Source organism: Magallana gigas, chromosome 2, assembly GCF_963853765.1.
Source record: "Magallana gigas chromosome 2, xbMagGiga1.1, whole genome shotgun sequence".
In the NCBI taxonomy this organism is placed as follows: domain Eukaryota; kingdom Metazoa; phylum Mollusca; class Bivalvia; order Ostreida; family Ostreidae; genus Magallana; species Magallana gigas.
This window is the reverse complement of record NC_088854.1, coordinates 23,990,881-24,010,405: the sequence shown is the minus strand read 5'-3', so window position 1 is coordinate 24,010,405 and position 19,525 is coordinate 23,990,881. Positions and strand designations below refer to the sequence as shown.

Genomic DNA, 19,525 nt, shown 5'->3' with positions numbered 1-19,525 from the left:
TAATTAAACTATTTGAGATCTGTCACAGTGTATCCTTGTAAGCATATATACCTAATAAAGTTAGAAGAAGCATGGTTGAATAAAATTTTAGTTCAGAATAAAACTTTGACCTCGAAGATGGATGATTTAGTTTTAACTCATCCTTCCATCACCACATGAACATATTTCTGATGTTATCAACAGGTTTGACATTCTTGTCAATGGAGGTGGTTCTGTTACCCTGGAGTTTACACGGCAACCATTCCAATCCCACACTATCAGTGTATCTGTACCATGGAACCAGATCGTCACCATGGAGATGGTCGTCATGGACCTGCACTCTGTAGACTTCTCTGAGCCTGACCCTTTACTGTGTGCAGTGGGGCATGACCACCACACCATGAAACCCATCGTTCTTTCCACCTGGCAGCACACGCAACTTGGGGCTTGTCCAGAGAAGAGCACACTAATTCCTGAGTCACAGGTAAGAAATGACAATCTAACGAGTATGAAATGACAGAATCAATAGGTATAAAACAATCATCTAAACAGTTAAATCTCTACATAATAAGACTGTTTAAGTAGATACGTTTCATTGTCAGGTATTTTAGTGAAGAGTATATATTATTTGCTTAATTTAGGTTCTACAAGAGAGTATAGAAGTTCCAGGCACCAATGCCTACCTAGTGTACCACAGCAGTGAGACAGAGGGCTACAAATCTGTGATCCTCATTCAGATGACCCCTGATACCATTCCCACCAACCTGGCCCTGGTCCACCTCAAAGTCTACGTCCAGGGCATCGAGAACATCAAAGTGTTTGAGGCGGACCCAGGTCTTAAGTATACCTTCTCCTGGGACAGGATCAACGCATTCAGACAGAAGGTGTACGGTATTGTCCCGGTGAAGGTACATGTGGGATACGAGTACAAGGGTTGTGATTACGTGTTCTGGGAGGTCAGGAGCACCACCATGACAGGGTTTGATCTGACATCCTCAGAAATCGGAGGCTGGAACCTGGACATCCATCACACCTACAACTTCCAAGAGGGTAAGAGCTTGTGGAAAGCAAAATACTAAGACTTGTGCAACAATAAGCTCAGAATTCTTTTGCTTTGATTTAAGTTCAAAAATGAATGGTGTACAAATTATTTTAAGCTTTGCAGAAAGCATATATACAATGAAGAGTTTAAGAGAACTTCTGTCTCTATTCTGATGGTGACACTGATTTCAACAATTTTGCTTAATATGATTTCAGGAATCTTGCACAAGGGAGATGGCAGCAATATCTACCTGAAGGAGAAGCCCCAAGAACTGGTCAGTATCCTTGGCAATGGGATTCAAAGGAGTCTAGACTGTGCCATGTGTAACGGAGATGCCTCCAACAACCAAGTACGTGCCCCGGTGGCGCTGGCCAGTGGTAGTGATGGAAGCCTTTACATCTGGGACTACAACTTCATCCGGAAACTCTCGCCCGGAAGAACTGAGATAGTCAGCATTCTAAAAACTGAGTATGTCTATACAGGATTCAGAAATCTTAATATATTTATTGTTTTCTTTGTAGAAAAACCAACTACTTGGGAAAATATATTTTCATGTATTTCAATCTATGCATAGCAGATGAATATTGTTACATTGTATCTTACAGTTCTGTGTTCCACAAGACTTATATGACTGTTAGCCCAGTCAATGGAAAGCTGTACATCTCAGACTACATGAAACATAGAGTCATCCAGATTGCTACTATGGGACCTGTCCAGAATCTAGAACAGAACTACAAAGTTATTGCTGGGAATGGAGAAGAGTGCTCTACTGGACTTGTTGATGAGTGTGGGGATGGAGGACTGGCCATTCAAGCCCGGCTTCTGGGACCCAAAGGTCAGATTCACAGAAGACTGAGATTGCTATATTTAAACAGACAAAGGTTAACCATACCAGTTCTAGTGGAAATCTTTTTAAGATGTTGATTCCCCACTGGATGATTAACCAGTGCTACACAAAGATTTTAATAATTTCAAAGTTTTAGCAATTTAAAATTCATTTGAATTATAACTCTCTTATAGGCATTGCTATCAACAAAGAGGGGGTGATATACATAGCAGATAATCTCAACATCAGGCAGATTTCTACCACTGGAATTATCTCTACTCTGATTGGCTCCCACAACCAGCTCAGAACACAGGAACCAATGTCATGTGACCAAAGCAGACCAGCTAATCAGGTAAGCAGATTCATGTATTTCTAACGTCCAGATTTATGCAGTGATTTAAAATTCTGAGGGTATTTGATATTTAGATGTATGTTATTAATTTACTGCCTGTATTGTAGGTTCAGCTACATTGGCCGGCAGCTCTGGCTATTGATCCTCTTGATGACACTCTCCACATACTGGATAAAAATGTCATCTTGAAGCTGACCAAGGACAACTATATTGTGACGATTGCAGGGCGCCCGAGTAACTGTCCAATCATAGGCCTGAATTCCATGCTGTCAGGGGTTCTGTCTGATGAAGAAGAGGCCTCCGGGATAGCTGCTGACGTCCGATTGGTTGATGCCCAGAGCATGGCTTTTGGTCCTCATGGAGAAATCCATGTGGTGGAGAGTGATCAGCACAGGATTAACAGGGTACGAGTCATCACCTCTGATGGAAGGATTCATCACTTTGCTGGATCCAAATCTAAATGCGACTGCAAATCCAAGACTTGTCTCTGTTACGATGGAAAGGAGACCCTGGCTGCCCAGGCTTTGTTCAACTCACTGACCTCCATCACTGTCACTCCGGACGGCATCGTGCATATTGCTGACAACGGAAACCTGCGTGTGTTCTCCATCATGTCCAAACTTCCTCAACCGGATACAGACAACAAATACAAGGTCTATTCCCCAGACACAAAGGAGATGTTCATCTTCAACGACCATGGTCAACATCAACATACAGTGGATATAATGACAGGACAATACATGTACAACTTTACTTACAATGTCAACTCCTACTTCAGCAAGCTGGTGTCCATTACGGATGACATCAAGAACAAGATAGAGCTTACGAGAGACAGCAATCTCCAGGTCACACAGATCATCTCCCCTGGCAACCAGCGATCTAAACTAGATATGAACAATCAACACAGACTGCAGAAGTTAACCTCACCGAACAATGACTCCATCTCGTTCACATACCGAGACGCCTCGGGTCTGTTGGTATCCAAATATCTCAGTAACGGGCAGAGTTACTTCTATTACTACAACGACATGGGGCGATTGATGGAGACTCGACAACCAACAGGGGAAATAACTTCCTTAGTAACCGACATCAACACAACGGGATCAATTGTGAGGGTCAACACTGACAGCAGTGATGTCATCTCCATGGCAACCTATGGCAGTGTACAATCAGTCATGCATGGCAAGTATTTCAACAGGTTTTTAAATTGAGGTCAAAGATTTGTTTTAAAAAAGAATACTGCTTCATGTCATATGAATGATGAAATATATTAAAAGGCTTTATGTATGCATGATTTTCCTTAATGTGATTTTTCTTTCTGAATTTTTACAGTGAAAATCTCTCAGGGTAATTTGCTTTTTTGACTAGCTTGATTCCGCAGGTTACAGTTTTTAGCTGGCCGCTTCCTTGTCTCTTTGTCTTGCTCTGTTCTCAGAAACTTACAGTCAAATTGCAGGGAATCATTCCGCAGTGCTTAGTCAGCTTTTGGTGGCTACAAATAGTCCTCTCATTATCATAACAAAAACAACGCAATATGTATAATCTGACCATGTTTAATATGCAATATATATTCTGACCACGTTTATATCCAAATTTTAACAACTGACCTGTATTGATCCGTGTACATTTATATATCATGTTTCAGAAATCTAGATCACTCAGCGCATGCCATCATCAGCTCAAGTCACATGACTTTAGATATAGCCAGTACACAGTGTTATACTTCTTGTGTGTGTAATTGTAGTAGACATTAGCTAGACAATCAGTGTTTGTTTCGTGATTGTTACCTTTCGCTAGCTATATTTTTTAGGAACTGTTTCTACCACACACATCTGAACAACTATTTTCTCTCTTTGTATATGTCTGAAATATCCTTCGATCAATCTGTTTCCATCAAAAATAGATTTTTTCTGTTTGATGTAGGGGACTTATTTTAAAGGATTGTTAAAACATCCCTTTCTTCCATACCTTTTTTAATTTTTTGGCATGCAAACAATATGAATAATAACTTCCTTTAACATTTTGTTTTTTTCCTTTATTCCAGGTGTAGCAGAAACTCAAGTGACCTACTTACCTGACGGAGGTGTTGTGGTCATGTACCCCACAAACATGTCGATCAATATCGAGTCAGGGGGACACCCAGTTCTCTCCAATCAGCACAGGATGCATTTCAAGCGCAAGATAATCGGCCCTAACAAGCTGGTTCACAAGCTGGAGTGGCGGTTCTATGCCCGGCGTCGGTACAGTCCGTCCTGCGGGCGGAAGACCCTACAGAGACTGGGAAGTAAAATGAGGGTAGGGGAATCCCGGCCGCATGTTAGCATGTCTGACTCGCCTGACATCGGGTTCTCCAGAGGCGAGGCCAAAGCCCTCAGGGTATGTCCAATGTTCCTTTTGTGTCACCTCCCTCACAGCAGGCCCTGCAGACATAGTAATGGGGGAGAGGGGTGTTATAAATACTTTAATGGTTTCATGAATATGCAAGAAAATAAGATCAAATAATGAGCATGTTCTAATATCATCTTGTTTCATCTATTGAAGATGATTTTTTCTTATTAATATTTTTTTTTTTTTCAACAATTGGAGTAGCACTGCTGTGAGGCCCATTATTTTTTGTTTATAGATATTTATACGATGACTTCTGGCATGCCATTGGATATTTTTCACTATTATTTCAGTATTTAAAGATATACATGTACTTATGTAATCTGAACAGAAATAATTATGTTGTATTAATTCCCATTTTTATTTCGTTTATGATTATTGGCATGATTCAAATCTTCATTTATGTTACAATATATTGTATTTTACAAAAATAATAATCTCCCACTTGTCAAACATTAAAGATGTCCCCTTCCTAACCAATAAAAGCATGGCAAAGGCTATATTGTTTTTTATGATAATGTTATGATATTATAGGAAAATTTAAGTCCTAAATATTTGGCTTGATATATACTTGTATAGTCATGCTTAATATATCAATGTGGAAGAGTACAATGGATATAGTTTGTAAGATATTATCCAAATGACTATTCATCAAGTATAAATTCTACAGAATCATTCATTTCAAATTATTCTAAGTTCTCAGAAATCAAACAAGAAAAAGTATCTTTAGCCAAAAGGAAAGAAAAAAAACTTTAAAATCTTGCAACAAGGAATCAACAATTATCACAGTATAAATTGATTTTATAGTGATTTCATTGTTTCTTGAATATTCACAGATTAATGGGGTAAACCTTCTGTCGGTGGAATATGACAGAATGAACCACACAGAGAGCATTCTCAACAAGGACTCGCAGAACATCCTGTGGATTATGTACGATGACAGTGGGCTGCCGGTCCAGTTCCTGCCGTGCAGTGATCATCACGCCATGAACATCACGTACAACCAGCGCGGACAGATCACACACTGGCAGTACGGGGAAATGTGGGAGGATCTAGACTACAACCGTGATGGACTTCTGCTGAATCGGTCCAGATCCGGAGCAGTCCAGCATAAGTTTTACTACAGATATGGAAAATCATTGGTAAATATGGCTTACATGATTGATAAATGCATCGATCAAGTTTTAGGTTTTATTAGCTTTGTTTATCCTGTCATTTGAAAATCTTCGATATTTTAATATCAATGTGAAAAACATTGCAATATTCATGGTGGAAGTACGGTATTTGTGTAACTTAAAACTAACTTTGGTGTATTCTTTTTCATTTCAGCCTACAGACATAGTGATGCCAAGTGGTAAGCAATATTACCTGGAATACAATAGCTTGGGAGAGCTGGAGAAGATTCGAACCCCAGATCTTGGGTACCACCACTTCAACCACATTGTTTCCGTCGGGAAGCAGCGTTACCTTTACTACGTACCAGATCTACCATACCCTTACACCATGGAATACGACGGCAATGGTAAACTCCTAATGGTGGTGTACCCCAGTGAACAGAGAAGGATGATATACCGCTACAATAGCTACTCCCAACCTATCACCATCTTGTTCGATGAAACACAGGTTGAGTTGGAGTACGATGAACAGATTCTGAAGCTGTCCCAATCCACCATTTCTAGTGGGGCCTACAGCTGTGTGGCAGCTTACAGTTATGCAGGGTCACTGGTGTCAAGCTACTCCTTGAAATTCCCCAAAGACAGTAATCTTATATCTGGTTCCTTTTCCTATACCTATGATGATAACTTTAGGATTATCCAGATTAATTCAGCGTTTGGGGCACGTATTAATGAAACCAGTACTAGCTTTACATACGATGCTGATACAGGGAAACTAAAAACACTTGGTCCTCTGAACTTGACATTTAGGACAATGTATGACTCGGAGACTATATCCGACAACCACGCCACCATTTCTCGTAGTTATGATAAATATGGGCGTGTGGAAATCGTCCAGTATCGATTTGATAGGGACAGTGTATTGACACTCAAAATAGGCTATGATGAGTATAACAGAATTCACAGATGGGAGAGGAATGTGAACGGAGATGAAATCAAATACCTGTACTTCTATGACAAGGACAGTAATATTGAAGAAGTTTATATAAATGGAGCGTCTGCCTGGAGATTCAGCTACAGTAACAATGGGAACGTCAAACGCTTGACCAGGAACGGGGAGTCTGTGGACTTGGAGTACGACTCTGGGGACAGAATCAGCAAATCAGGGAACAAAAACTACAAGTTCGATGAGGATGGCTTCATGGCTAAGAGACAAGATCAAGATCTCAAGTTCAACTCTAACGGACAGCTGGTCTATGTGGCTAAAACTGGGGTACACAGATATTTTTACTTCTATGACTCCTCAGGTCGGCTTGTCCTTATGGAATCTAATGGCGGAGAAATGATGCAGTATTTCTACAGTGATGTTTTGAACCCAGACCGCATTACTCACACCTATAACCGAACATCTACTGAGGTCACCGAGTACGTTTATGAGCCCAATGGAAACCTGATTGCAATGAAACGCAGTGGCAATGTTTACTACATTGCTTGTGATCCTATGGGTTCTCCTATAGCCATCATCAATAAAATCGGCCACATTGTGAAGTCAATAGTGTACAACCCTTATGGACAAGTGGAAAATGACACTAATCCAGGCTTTGAGTTCAGCTTTGGTTTCCAGGGAGGGCTTTACAACCCGGTCACTGAGCTGGTGATCTTCAAAAACCGTGTGTACGACACAGACAATGGCCGCTGGCTGTGTCCTGACTACAGTTCAATCCTCCACAACATCCAGAAAATCATGGAGGACCCCACAATGCTGAACAACTACAGGTTCCAATACCTAGTGAACACCCACACAAAGAAGTCCTATCCTATTCTCTGTAAGTATTCTATGGGTCTTTATGATTCCAAGTTATTTGATTATAAAGTAAATGTAAATATTAATAGAATATTAATACAGTAGATGAGTGTTCTGTGTAATCTCTCTATGGGTAATTTATGTTTGACTGAATACTGGTTCTTCTCTATTAAATAGTTTTTAAATTATCTTTATTTCAGAAATAAATATCTGTTGTATAGCATGTTAACATTTTGTTTCTTTCTCAATTCAGCTGTGACCGAGTGGATGTCTATGCTGGGATATGACATCAGAAGTCTTGCGCCAGATGTGTCTTACACAGGAGAGATTCGCCCAAAAAAGAAAGACACGGACCTCTCACTTCTTCCAACATCCTCAGCTTTCGAGTGTACATTCCTTCAAGATATGGACAGCCTGCTTACTTTGTCCATTGTTCCACAGTCCAAACTTTCTCCACTTCAGACAAGGAGGGAGGTACACTTTGCGGCTGTGGCCAGCATCCTCGGGGATGGTGTGACACTGTCGTATCATGACGGTCACGTAGCTGTAGGGGTGATGGATAACACCCCCATCTGGTCCAAACAACTGGCTCAGGTGCTGATTAATGGATCCGAGATATTGGATCTGCAGTATATTATTAATGGAAAGGACGTCCACTATTTTGTTAAACCAGATAGTTCTAAGGGTGAAGAGGATCTGAAAACTCTTGGCATTTATAATGATGAAATTCGGTATGAGAATGGGCTCAATGTGACGGTAAAGAGGACATCCCACAGAAAACCAGAAATGGATGTGAAGCTGCATGGCAAGCATTCTATTATAAACATCCGATATGGCACGAGTTTGGAAATCGAGAGACAGCGAGTTCTAAACCATGCCAAGGAAAGGGCCGTCAATCATGCATGGCGGAGAGAAAAATGGATTCTACAAAATTCCCTCACGTCACAGTATCAATGGACTTCATATGAAGTAAATGAAATCCTGACCCACGGGTCGGCCCGGGGATACACGGGTCAGTATATACATGCACAAACCCCCACTCAGTATCCTGAGCTGTCAGATGACTGCAATAGCATCCGATTCCGAAAGACTAGCAATAGGTGATATAAATAGACATGATGTAATTTGTTATCACATTGTTTCTAGTGAGGGTGCCAAATAATCAAATGGACAAATGAACTGTTACAAGAGAATTCTGTTCCATATTGATACTCAAAGCATCTGTTAATGTGTTGTGATTTCCTACATTAATAGACACAAATCAAATTGTGCCATGGAAATGGACAAATTCAATGAGCTAGGATGAGAATGAATGGTTTCTAGTGGTGCTAATGTGAGATTGCTTGTGAGTGTACGGTAGGTGAGGTTTTATGTGCACAAGTGATGTCACAGAATATTTATTTATTATCCAATCAAAAACAATGGATACAGTGATTATTATGTTTCCAAATACATGTATATTGCTGTGTTGTGAAATGTTTACATTATCCAAGGAAGTGATGTACCAAAACTTCCCTGTGTTGCCATGGAGACTGTTTCCATGCATATTGACACTGTAGTGCTATATGTGTATCAGTATTGCAGAAGTATTGATACTAATGTTATAACTATTGATACTGGTAATGTTATAACTATTCATATCAAAACTGCTGACATTGTCATACTAGTCACCATCAGCTCTCATTCGTACTATTAAAAGACAAGTCAGTCAACTGATGGTCATGTGACATCAAACTATGTGCTTTCTCATTCAATTTTGCATGCATTTTCCCTGAACTTTTAAAGTCTGAGTTTTTGGAAAAAATTTTACTTGAACGTTTTAAGATATATTAATGTGACACATTTTAAGGCTTACAATTATGTTAAATGTAAGTAACTTCACTGAACATGGTTCCAAGAGGCCTTTCTTATAAAAGGTGTGCAATATATTTTACAAAAGAAACATGTATGGTGATTTTTTTCTCACTCTTCCATTTATGATGTATGTTTTTTAACATGTTATACACCTGTACTCAATCAGACTTTTTTAAGTTGATAATATGTTCACTTGTCTAGGTAGACCTATAATCAACTTGAGTTCTTCCTTTAATATAATGAAATCATGCACATCAGGGTCTACCGTATATGTTTTCTCTGATCAAAGAAGGTCAGACATATTTCCTTGATAAATTTTTTTCTGTTTTTGTTTAACTGTGATATGATTCTGTTGCAGCAGAATAAATAAAGGAATCCAATCATCATGTAGACAATGTAATGAAACCAAGCTCTTGTTCTGACTATGCAGGGGAGAACCTAACAGTGTGCTGATCATGTGTCTTCAGTTCTGTGTCATTTTGTGCCAAACTCTTTGTTTCTAGCGCCATCAACTACTCTCTAACTAGTCCCTATTTAAACTGGTTATTGGCCTTGAACCAATTACAGAACACACAGCGTTGTCTTGGTTGTGTGGTATATATGTCACAAATACTATGGAAGCAATCACAAGATGTCATAAAGCAGTTCCACCATTTTCTTTTCATTGTGTACAGTTTCATGTCCATGGTATATCTTATACAGTTATGATACTTTGTATATTGCTGTCTGTAGGCTAAAAGGTTTACAAAATAAATTAACATATTATTTGATTGTCATGACTTATCTCTAATTTTCTCCAATTTGGACTGTTTATGGGGGGGGGGGGGGATGGCTAGACTAATCCTCAGAAATCTTGTACCTATGACTCCAACTTCTTAATATTTCAATCATTTCAAGGTAAATTTAGGAACTATTATCTTTGCTGTGAGAAAAAGTGGGGGGGGGGGGGCTGAACCCTCCATGATGCTATGTGCCTAATGGTTAGGTCTAAACTTGTCAAAAAATGGTGGGGGGGGGGAAGCTATGCCCCCCCCCCCCCCATGAGTGGAACATATAGGTCTACTGATCACTTTGTATAATTCTTGGGATAGAATGAAGATACATGTAGTTACATTTCAAAAAAAATATTCTGGGTATGTGAGTGACATAGAATATCCATGCATTGATCCACTTGTCTTAAGATAATGTAACTGTTTTCTCTGTGTAAATTTTTTAATAGGTTATAAAATAGCACTTTATGTATACACTGTTGCAGTCCAAAATGGAAATGAATCATGCCAGTTCTGAATTTAAATACTTACTGGAGCTCTATACTATTTAGATCTGTTTACAGCAGCTGGTATAATACATGGTATATAAGATTCCCTGAAGGAAACCGGTTACCAATGCAATGTAAAGGATCGAGGCTTTCCACAAAGTTAAGCAGTAGCCCGTTTCTCCCAAACTTGAAAGTTTTATCCTTTATTTCTGTGCCTTGATCTAGGTAGATGCAAACGTTATTTTCTTTCGTAAATATAAGTATATACCCAGTACCTATATTTACAAAAGCAAATGTTCGCATCTTTGATATTATTTGTAAAGATAGGTATATACTTGTATTCATTTATAGTTTAGTTTCAAAAAACATATTCACATTAAAGCTATCTTGACAGTAAACAAATTATGGGGAAATTAATTCATATCATTTGAATGCACCTTCTTTTCATTAGACACTCGCTATAAAAGTTTTTCACCCAGATTATAGATTTCATAGCCCTTGTTGCATGAATTTGGGGTAGGGGGCGTGATTACAATATTTTAACCCCCCCCCCCCCTAAATGAAGCTTAATTTGATTCCTCGACAGGTCTGTATATACTCAGACGACCGTTAAGGCATGTTGGCCTCTTGTTAATAAGTCGTTTTTAAAATTACTTAAATTCCGAAACATTTTCTTTTCATGTTCATTATTAAAGGATAATGAGATAATGATATAAAACTTTTGATTAGAAAATATTATCATAAATTTTATTAATAAAAATGTGAAATTGTATTAAAATACGACCTAATCAATAAGCATGATTTCCTCTTCCCAAGCAGGCTTCTAAAATTAATTTGGGTCTGAATTGTGTACAACAGCCATATTTACAGTTACGAGTAAAATGCTATTTTTTTACGAATAGTACATCACAGTCGGACTTAAAATAACAAAAGTTCAACTACGTGTCAACGCCCGATCCCAATATATACATAAACTATGAAATTATGTAAATTGTATTTCACGGAATAAACGAAATCAGTTTTTGCACCATATACTCCCAAACATATATACATGTACATGCTCATAATGATGCACTGAACGTGTGGCTGCGCAAGCTGTCATTATAAACATTTTTATTTTCACTTATCTTGCTTTACTTTCAAACAAACTAAACAGTGCAAAGACAAAGTTGGCTCATATCTTATTCAATCAAGTGAGAATGAGAATATTCAGTGCTTAACCACAGACACATACACATACTTGTACACCGGAAAATTTACACAAGAACACGTCAGAAAATCGTAAGAAAAACAACCGACTGTTGTTGTTTTTTGTTTTTTTTATTAAATTGATTAACAATGCATTGTATTTATCTCATCATGTTTGTGTATACTGATTCGTCATGTAAATAAACACCTACGCTTTTAAAATGCACAGTCATGTATTTATTGTTAAGGACCCTGTTTTTTTTTTAAACCAATTTGTCAGTTTCCATTTTCCGGATGTTACTCCTCAGTCCGGATTCATGGGTAGATGACCGGCCTTCACTCAGTCTAAACGCGTGGTTAGTCCTTTGTAGTGTTGTATTGCTACAGAGCGAAACATTAACGGTAAGATGTTTAAAATGTAACAATATTTCTTCCCCTCTCACAAAATTCTGACAATGTAATGTATTTAAAATTACTATTTTATTTCTAAAGACCAGATTCATGTGGCTGAAAGTAATGGAAAAAGTGTTCAAAGTGTTAGGAGCGCACTATTTTGGATATTAAACATGTCATCTTGTAGTTTATAAAATGATTTGACCTGGGGTGCTTGCAACTTTGTTATGTTGTAGATTTCCAGACAAAAGTGTTGGGATAGCAACAGTATGCCCAGTAGCTGGTGTAATAACATCAAGCATTATTCTTAAAAATGTTAGCTTAAAATTTTCAAAATAATTAATTTGATTTTAAAATATTTTTATTGCACATGAATACAATTGGGATTGGGCACAAGTTTAAAAACTTGGACAGCTTTCTCCCATGAGAGGCCCCCTTTTAAAACTAATATTTCGCTATTACTGATCAGGTGATCATTAAGGTCCAAGGGCCTCTTGATTGTAACCTTGTTAGGCACTATTAGATACATGTACATGGTTTGTAGTTGACCTAATATGGTTTATACATGTACCTGGTCAGTAAATTTACTGACCATGTATAAACCATATTAAGTCAAATACAGTCATGTAGCGATTATATCTTACCAACAGCCTTTTTTTTATGATAAAAAGTAAATATAACAATGGAAATCATCCTTTGGTCTTGGGTTAATAGTCAGTGAATACAGATAAACACAAAACTTGTCCATTTTCTAGGTTGGGAATGGGCGGTGCTAAATGCCAAACGTTCGTAATGTAATTACATAGATACATATATCATTTAATTGTGTGTTTCATTTTGCCTTCATACTTGGACTAACGCATGCTATTCAGTGCACACTGAAATGACACAATTTTAAGCGACATTGCTCTTGAAGGTCAAGCCAAAACTAGGTCTAAAAACAGTCATTACTCGAACTGGCTATAGTCTTGACCTGTTTTAAAACCTAAATACTATTTGGTGAATTTTGCAGTGCAGATGGATATGGATATAGGCAGTTATCTAAGGTCCGAGAGGATCTCCACTGCACCGTATACTACGCTTACTAAACTTTTGGAGAAATGGGGAACCATTCAACCAGATAGAGAAGCCATTGTTTGTTACAGCCACGACGGGACCAGAACCTCGATAACTTACGGTAAATTCTACAACAATGCCGTCAAGTTGGCAAAGGGACTTATTCGTATAGGTGTAAAGGAAGGGGATTTTGTCGGAATCGGAGGAAACAACACGCCTGAATGGATGGTCGGTACCTATGGGGTTCTATTTGCCAAGGCTCGCCCGGTATACTTTCCGTTCCACGACAAAACCGGAGATGGTATCAAAAGAACTCTGACCAAAGTCGGCGGATGCAAGGCAATCCTATTTGATCCGGGACTCGGAGATTCTCATTGGGAAGTAATGCAACGAATAGCTCAAGTTGATCAAAACACTGGAGGTGTATTGCAGTCTGATATCCCTGCTTTGAAATGGCTGATAGCACTTTCTCCGATAGGATCACATGAAGGATTTCCAACAATAGCCAGTATTTTTTGCGATGACAACACTGAACTGCCTGAAATTGACCCTGAAGATATAGCAGCTGTGCTTCAAACCTCTGGAAGTACGGGATTTCCGAAAGTGGTCGAAAAAACCCATTACGAATTTGTCAAATATGGTGATGATTATGCCTTTCTTTTAGATGTGGATATAAAGAAAGACAGTGGCACCATCTATTACAATGATCGACCCTTCTTCTGGCTGGGCGGGTACCCAGGATTTGTAATGGTGGTTGGCGGAACAAGAGTTACTCAGAAAACCATGCTTGCGTTGTCATCATATTCAGAGATTGTACAATTCACCAAGACCATCATTCATAAGGAAAAACCTGACTGTGGATTTTTTGTAGTTCCTTTCTACCTAGAAATGACGGGATCAGAAGACTTTCTTTGGAAATTTCAATCAGTTATTGTATCAGGCCAACCCATTCCGCCAATTTGTTTTGAGGGCAAAGGTAAGGTATATGATGCCTTTTCAGCCCTTTATGGTAGCACAGAAGCTGGTATGATTGCAGGAAAGATTTATCGTTCATCTGAACCACGGGGGGATGAAATTATGGGCATGTTACCTCTAGCAGGTATGGAATTAAAGGTGGTCGAAAAGGATGGCTTCGTGGTTCCTCGGGGTTCGAAAGGTGAGCTTTACATACGCTCGTCCCCTCAATTTAAGGGATATCTAAATGACCCTGAGAAAACAGCGATAGTCCTAGACTCTTCTGGTTGGTATAAAGCAGACGACTTCTGTAAAATCAATTCAGCGGGACATCTGGAGGTATTGGGTAGAGTGTCTGATGTGATGCAAATTTCAGGAAACAAAATTACTCCTTCTTTCATTGAGGCATACGTAAAAAGGCACCCGGATGTTATGGAGGTGGTGGTCTTCGCAATCAAAGACCAAAGTCACGCGGATGATGTTCCATGTGCTGCAGTTGTCAGAGTGGACGGATCGACCTTAACCGAAGAATCCCTGCGTGAGTTTATCAAACGAGAGCTGAACATCACAGAAGATGCAAAGTTTACGGAAAATGTCTACGTACCCAGGCATATTGTGTTTCTTAATGATCTACCAAGAACATCTACGGGCAAGTCTGATCGGAAAGCTGTCAAAAATATGTGTCTTCCTAAAACGTAGGCCATCTGCGAATGGTATCTTTATCCGACAAATATGACAAGGATCAGAAATAACGGAATCACGAAATAAAATGCAAACAGATTGTATAAATTTGGTTAGAATCATCCGCCGCTGTGGGGAATGCGGTTTAGTTTTGGCTTACTACAACAAGTTACTCAAATCTCAATGAACTGTTTCATGTTGACGTCAAATGGGCTTTTCAGCACGATATTGTTTTTTGTTGTTGAATTTCTCTTTGTGCTGATCTGTTTGTCATGTTTGAATTATACATTTGTTGGGAATTACAGTATAGTGAAAGCCTTATTTTACGTTATGGTGTCATTAATTGTGAATATGTTTATATACACTGCATAATGGATAAATATATTGCTAAACAATTGTTGTTGTTTGTTCAATATTCTTTACAAACAGGAATATATCTATATATATCTATATCTATATCTATATATATATATATATATATATATATATATATATATATATATATATATATCAGATGGACTGAACGTGTGGCTGCACAAGCTGTCATTATAAACATATTTATTTTCACTTATCTTGCTTTACTTTCAAACAAACTAAACAGTGCAAAGACAAAGTTGGCTCATATCTTATTCAATCAAGTGAGAATGAGAATATTCAGTGCTTAACCACAGACACATACACATACTTGTACACCGGAAAATTTACACAAGAACACGTCAAAAATCATAAGAAAAACAACCGACTGTTGTTGTTTTTTTATTAAATTAATTTACAATGCATTGTATTTTTCTCATCACGATGTTTGTGTATACTGATATGTCATGTAAATAAACACATGCACAGTCATGTATTTATTGTCAAGGACCCTGGTATTTTTTTTTAAACCAATTTGTCAGTTTCCATTTTCCGGTTGTTACTCCTCTGTCCGGATTCATGGGTAGATGACCGGCCTTCACTCGGTCTAAACGCGTCGTTAGTCCTTTGTAGTGTTTTATTGCTAAAGAGCGACACATTAACGGTAAGATGTTTAAAATGTAACAATACTTCTTCCCCTCTCACAAAATTCTGACAATGTAATGTATTTAAAATTACTATTTTATTTCTAAAGACCAGATTCATGTGGCTGAAAGTAATGGAAAAAGTGTTCAAATTGTTAGGAGCGCACAATTTTGGATATTAAACATGTCATATTATATAAATAGTGCCTGTTTGGGAGGGTAACAGTTGAAATTGACACCCCGAGAAAACCATTGTCAACCGACGCGAAGCGGAGGTTGACAATGGTTTTCGAGGGGTGTCAATTTCAACTGTTATCCTCCCAAACAGGCACTATTTATTTTGTTATACTGAATGTCTTTTATAAAAATTTTAAGAAAATTTTACTGCTTTTATATAGGAATAACGTGAATTCTACAGCGAACCGTACGCGCATAATTTTCGCGCATGTAACATGTTTTAATGTTACCCGTTGCCAAGTGCGTTGCTAACGCTGAGGGTAATAGTAAATATTATTAACTGCGTCTTAACCAATCAGATTTCAGTATTCAACATGAAAGTATAACAATGTAGTTTATAAAATAATTTGAACTGGGGTGCTTGCAACTTTGTTATATTGTTGATTTCTAGACAAAAGTGTTGGGATAGCAACAGTATGCCCAGTAGCTGGTGTAATAACATTAAGCATAATTCTTAAAAATGTTAGCTTAAAATTTTCAAAATAATTAATTTGATTTGAAAATATTTTTATTGCACATGAATACAATTGGGATTGGGCACAAGTTTCAAAACTTAAACCGCTTTCTCCCATGAGATGCCCCCTTTTTAAACTAATATTTCGGTATTACGGATCAGGTGACCATTAAGGTCCAAGGGCCTCTTGATTGTAACCTTGATAGGCACTTGGAGATACATGTACATGGTTTGTAGTTGACCTAATATGGTTTATACATATACATGGTCAGTAAATTTACTGACCATGTATAAACCATATTAGGTCAACTACAGTCGTGTAGCGATTATATCTTACCAACTGCCTTTTTTTAATGATAAAAAGTAAATATAACAATGGAAATAATATTACAAGTTTTAATCGGAGAAAGCAAAGGGGCCAATATTTTTTTACTATGTATGGATTATACATTGTCTGCACATGACTGCTGTAAGCCAGTGATTTTCTTACAATCTAGCAGGAGGTAAGAATATTTATATATCATGTAAACTTTGCTATCACGTAAACTACTTTGGTCTTGGGTTATAGTCAGTGAATACAGATAAACACAAACTTGTCCATTTTCTAGGTTGAGAATGGGCGGAGCTAAATGCAAAACGTTCGTAATGTAATTACATAGATACATATATCATCTAATTGTGTGTTTCATTTTGCCTTCATGCTTGAACTAACGCATGCTAATCAGTGCACGCTGAAATGACACAATTTTAAGCGACACTGCTCTAAAAAACAGTCATTACTCGAACTGGCTATAGTCTTGACCTGTTTTAAAAACCTAAATACTATTTGGTGAATTTTGCAGAGCAGATGGATATGGACATAGGCAGTTATCTACGGTCCGAAAGGATCTCCGCTGCACCGTATACTACGCTTACTAAACTTTTGGAGAAATGGGGAACCATTCAACCAGATAGAGAAGCCATTGTTTGTTACAGCCACGACGGGACCAGAACCTCGATAACTTACGGTAAATTCTACAACAATGCCGTCAAGTTGGCAAAGGGACTTATTCGTATAGGTGTAAAGGAAGGGGATTTTGTCGGAATCGGAGGAAACAACACGCCTGAATGGATGGTCGGTACCTATGGGGTTCTATTTGCCAAGGCTTGCCCGGTATACTTTCCGTTCCACGACAAAAGTGGAGATGGTATCAAAAGAACCCTGACCAAAGTCGGCGGATGCAAGGCAATCCTCTTTGATCCGGGACTCGGAGATTCTCATTGGGAAGTAATGCAACGAATAGCTCAAGTTGATCAAAACACTGGAGGTGTATTGCAATCTGATATCCCTGCTTTGAAATGGCTTATAGCACTTTCTCCGATAGGATCACATGAAGGATTTCCAACAATAGCCAGTATTTTTTGCGATGACAACACTGAACTGCCTGAAATTGACCCTGAAGATAAAGCAGCTGTGCTTCAAACCTCTGGAAGTACGGGATTTCCGAAAGTGGTCGAAAAAACCCATTACGAATTTGTCAAATATGGTGAAGATTATGCCTTTCTTTTAGATGTGGATATAAAGAAAGACAGTGGTACCATCTATTACAATGATCGACCCTTCTTCTGGCAAGGCGGGTACCCAGGATTTGTAATGGTAGTTGGCGGAACAAGAGTTACTCAGAAAACCACGCTGGCGTTGTCATCATATTCAGAGATTGTACAATTCACCAAGACCATCATTCATAAGGAAAAACCTGACTGTGGATTTTTTGTAGTTCCTTTCTACCTAGAAATGACGGGATCAGAAGACTTTCTTTGGAAATTTCAATCAGTTATTGTATCAGGCCAACCTATTCCGCCAATTTGTTTCGAGGGCAAAGGTAAGGTATATGATGCCTTTTCAGCCCTTTATGGTAGCACAGAAGCTGGTATGATTGCAGGAAAGATTTATCGTTCATCTGAACCGCGGGGGGATGAAATTATGGGCATGTTACCTCTAGCAGGTATGGAATTAAAGGTGGTTGGAAAGGATGGCTTCGTTGTTCCTCGAGGTTCGAAAGGTGAGCTTTACATACGCTCGTCCCCTCAATTTAAGGGATATCTAAATGACCCTGAGAAAACAGCGATAGTCCTAGACTCTTCTGGTTGGTATAAAGCAGACGACTTCTGTAAAATCAATTCAGCGGGACATCTGGAGGTATTGGGTAGAGTGTCTGATGTGATGCAAATTTCAGGAAACAAAATTACACCGTCTTTCATTGAGGCATACGTAAAAAGGCACCCGGATGTTATGGAGGTGGTGGTCTTCGCCATCAAGGACCAAAGTCACGCGGATGATGTTCCATGTGCTGCAGTTGTCAGAGTGGACGGATCGACGTTGACCGAAGAATCCCTGCGTGAGTTTATCAAACGAGAACTGAACATCACAGAAGATGCAAAGTTTACGGAAAATGTCTACGTACCCAGGCATATTGTGTTTCTTAATGATCTACCAAGAACATCTACGGGCAAGTCTGATCGGAAAGCTGTCAAAAATATGTGTCTTCCTAAAACGTAGGCCATCTGCGAATGGTATCTTTATCCGACAAATATGACAAGGATTAGAAATAACGGAATCACGAAATAAAATGCAAACAGATTGTATAAATTTGGTTAGAATCATCCGCCGCTGTGGGGAATGCGGTTTAGTTTTGGCTTACTACAACAAGTTACTCAAATCTCAATGAACTGTTTCATGTTGACGTCAAATGGGCTTTTCAGCACTATATTGTTTTTTGTTGTTGAATTTCTCTTTGTGCTGATCTGTTTGTCATGTTTGAATTATACATTTGTTGGGAATTACAGTATAGTAAAAGCCTTATTTTACGTTATGGTGTCATTAATTGTGAATATGTTTATATACACTGCATAATGGATAAATATATTGCTAAACAATATCTGTTGTCTGTTCAATATTCTTTACAAACA

General features: G+C 38.4%; 3 protein-coding genes across 22 annotated transcripts in view; all 3 read left to right on the top strand.

Moving 5' to 3' along the window:
* The window catches only part of LOC105324492 (teneurin-m), a 67,064-nt gene extending 56,936 nt beyond the window's left edge, over nucleotides 1-10,128 (top strand). For 16 of the 18 annotated variants that reach the window (XM_066075744.1, XM_066075746.1, XM_011423583.4 and 13 more), the window contains 11 exons: nucleotides 184-463; nucleotides 621-1,029; nucleotides 1,237-1,489; nucleotides 1,627-1,856; nucleotides 2,042-2,199; nucleotides 2,307-3,381; nucleotides 3,532-3,546; nucleotides 4,244-4,575; nucleotides 5,421-5,726; nucleotides 5,914-7,525; nucleotides 7,757-10,128. In XM_066075744.1, the coding sequence (XP_065931816.1) occupies nucleotides 184-463; nucleotides 621-1,029; nucleotides 1,237-1,489; nucleotides 1,627-1,856; nucleotides 2,042-2,199; nucleotides 2,307-3,381; nucleotides 3,532-3,546; nucleotides 4,244-4,575; nucleotides 5,421-5,726; nucleotides 5,914-7,525; nucleotides 7,757-8,607 (5,521 nt within the window). In that variant the 3' untranslated portion in view covers nucleotides 8,608-10,128. The remainder of the gene's footprint in view (nucleotides 1-183; nucleotides 464-620; nucleotides 1,030-1,236; nucleotides 1,490-1,626; nucleotides 1,857-2,041; nucleotides 2,200-2,306; nucleotides 3,382-3,531; nucleotides 3,547-4,243; nucleotides 4,576-5,420; nucleotides 5,727-5,913; nucleotides 7,526-7,756) is intronic. The other 2 variants (XM_066075747.1, XM_066075745.1) reach the window with 1 other exon arrangement.
* A 1,896-nt stretch (nucleotides 10,129-12,024) lies between these two features.
* On the top strand, nucleotides 12,025-15,252 carry LOC117680969 (uncharacterized). 2 transcript variants are annotated; one of them, XM_034443640.2, is made up of 2 exons: nucleotides 12,025-12,205; nucleotides 13,214-15,252. In XM_034443640.2, the coding sequence occupies exons 1-2, from the start codon at nucleotides 12,098-12,100 to the stop codon at nucleotides 14,903-14,905; spliced, it is 1,800 nt and encodes a 599-aa protein (XP_034299531.2). In that variant the 5' UTR covers nucleotides 12,025-12,097; the 3' UTR covers nucleotides 14,906-15,252. The 2 variants fall into 2 exon arrangements, with proteins under 2 accessions (XP_034299531.2, XP_034299529.2); XM_034443638.2 differs by having other exon boundaries at nucleotides 12,049-12,205; nucleotides 13,209-15,251.
* Nucleotides 15,253-16,780: 1,528 nt separating this feature from the next.
* Nucleotides 16,781-19,424, top strand: LOC136269751 (medium-chain acyl-CoA ligase ACSF2, mitochondrial-like). Of its 2 annotated transcripts, none has more exons than XM_066075739.1 (2): nucleotides 16,781-17,079; nucleotides 17,424-19,424. In XM_066075739.1, exon 2 carries the CDS (start codon nucleotides 17,424-17,426, stop codon nucleotides 19,113-19,115), a length of 1,692 nt encoding a protein of 563 aa, XP_065931811.1. In that variant the 5' UTR covers nucleotides 16,781-17,079; the 3' UTR covers nucleotides 19,116-19,424. The 2 variants fall into 2 exon arrangements, with proteins under 2 accessions (XP_065931811.1, XP_065931810.1); XM_066075738.1 differs by having other exon boundaries at nucleotides 17,419-19,424.
* The last annotated feature ends 101 nt before the right edge of the window (nucleotides 19,425-19,525 follow it).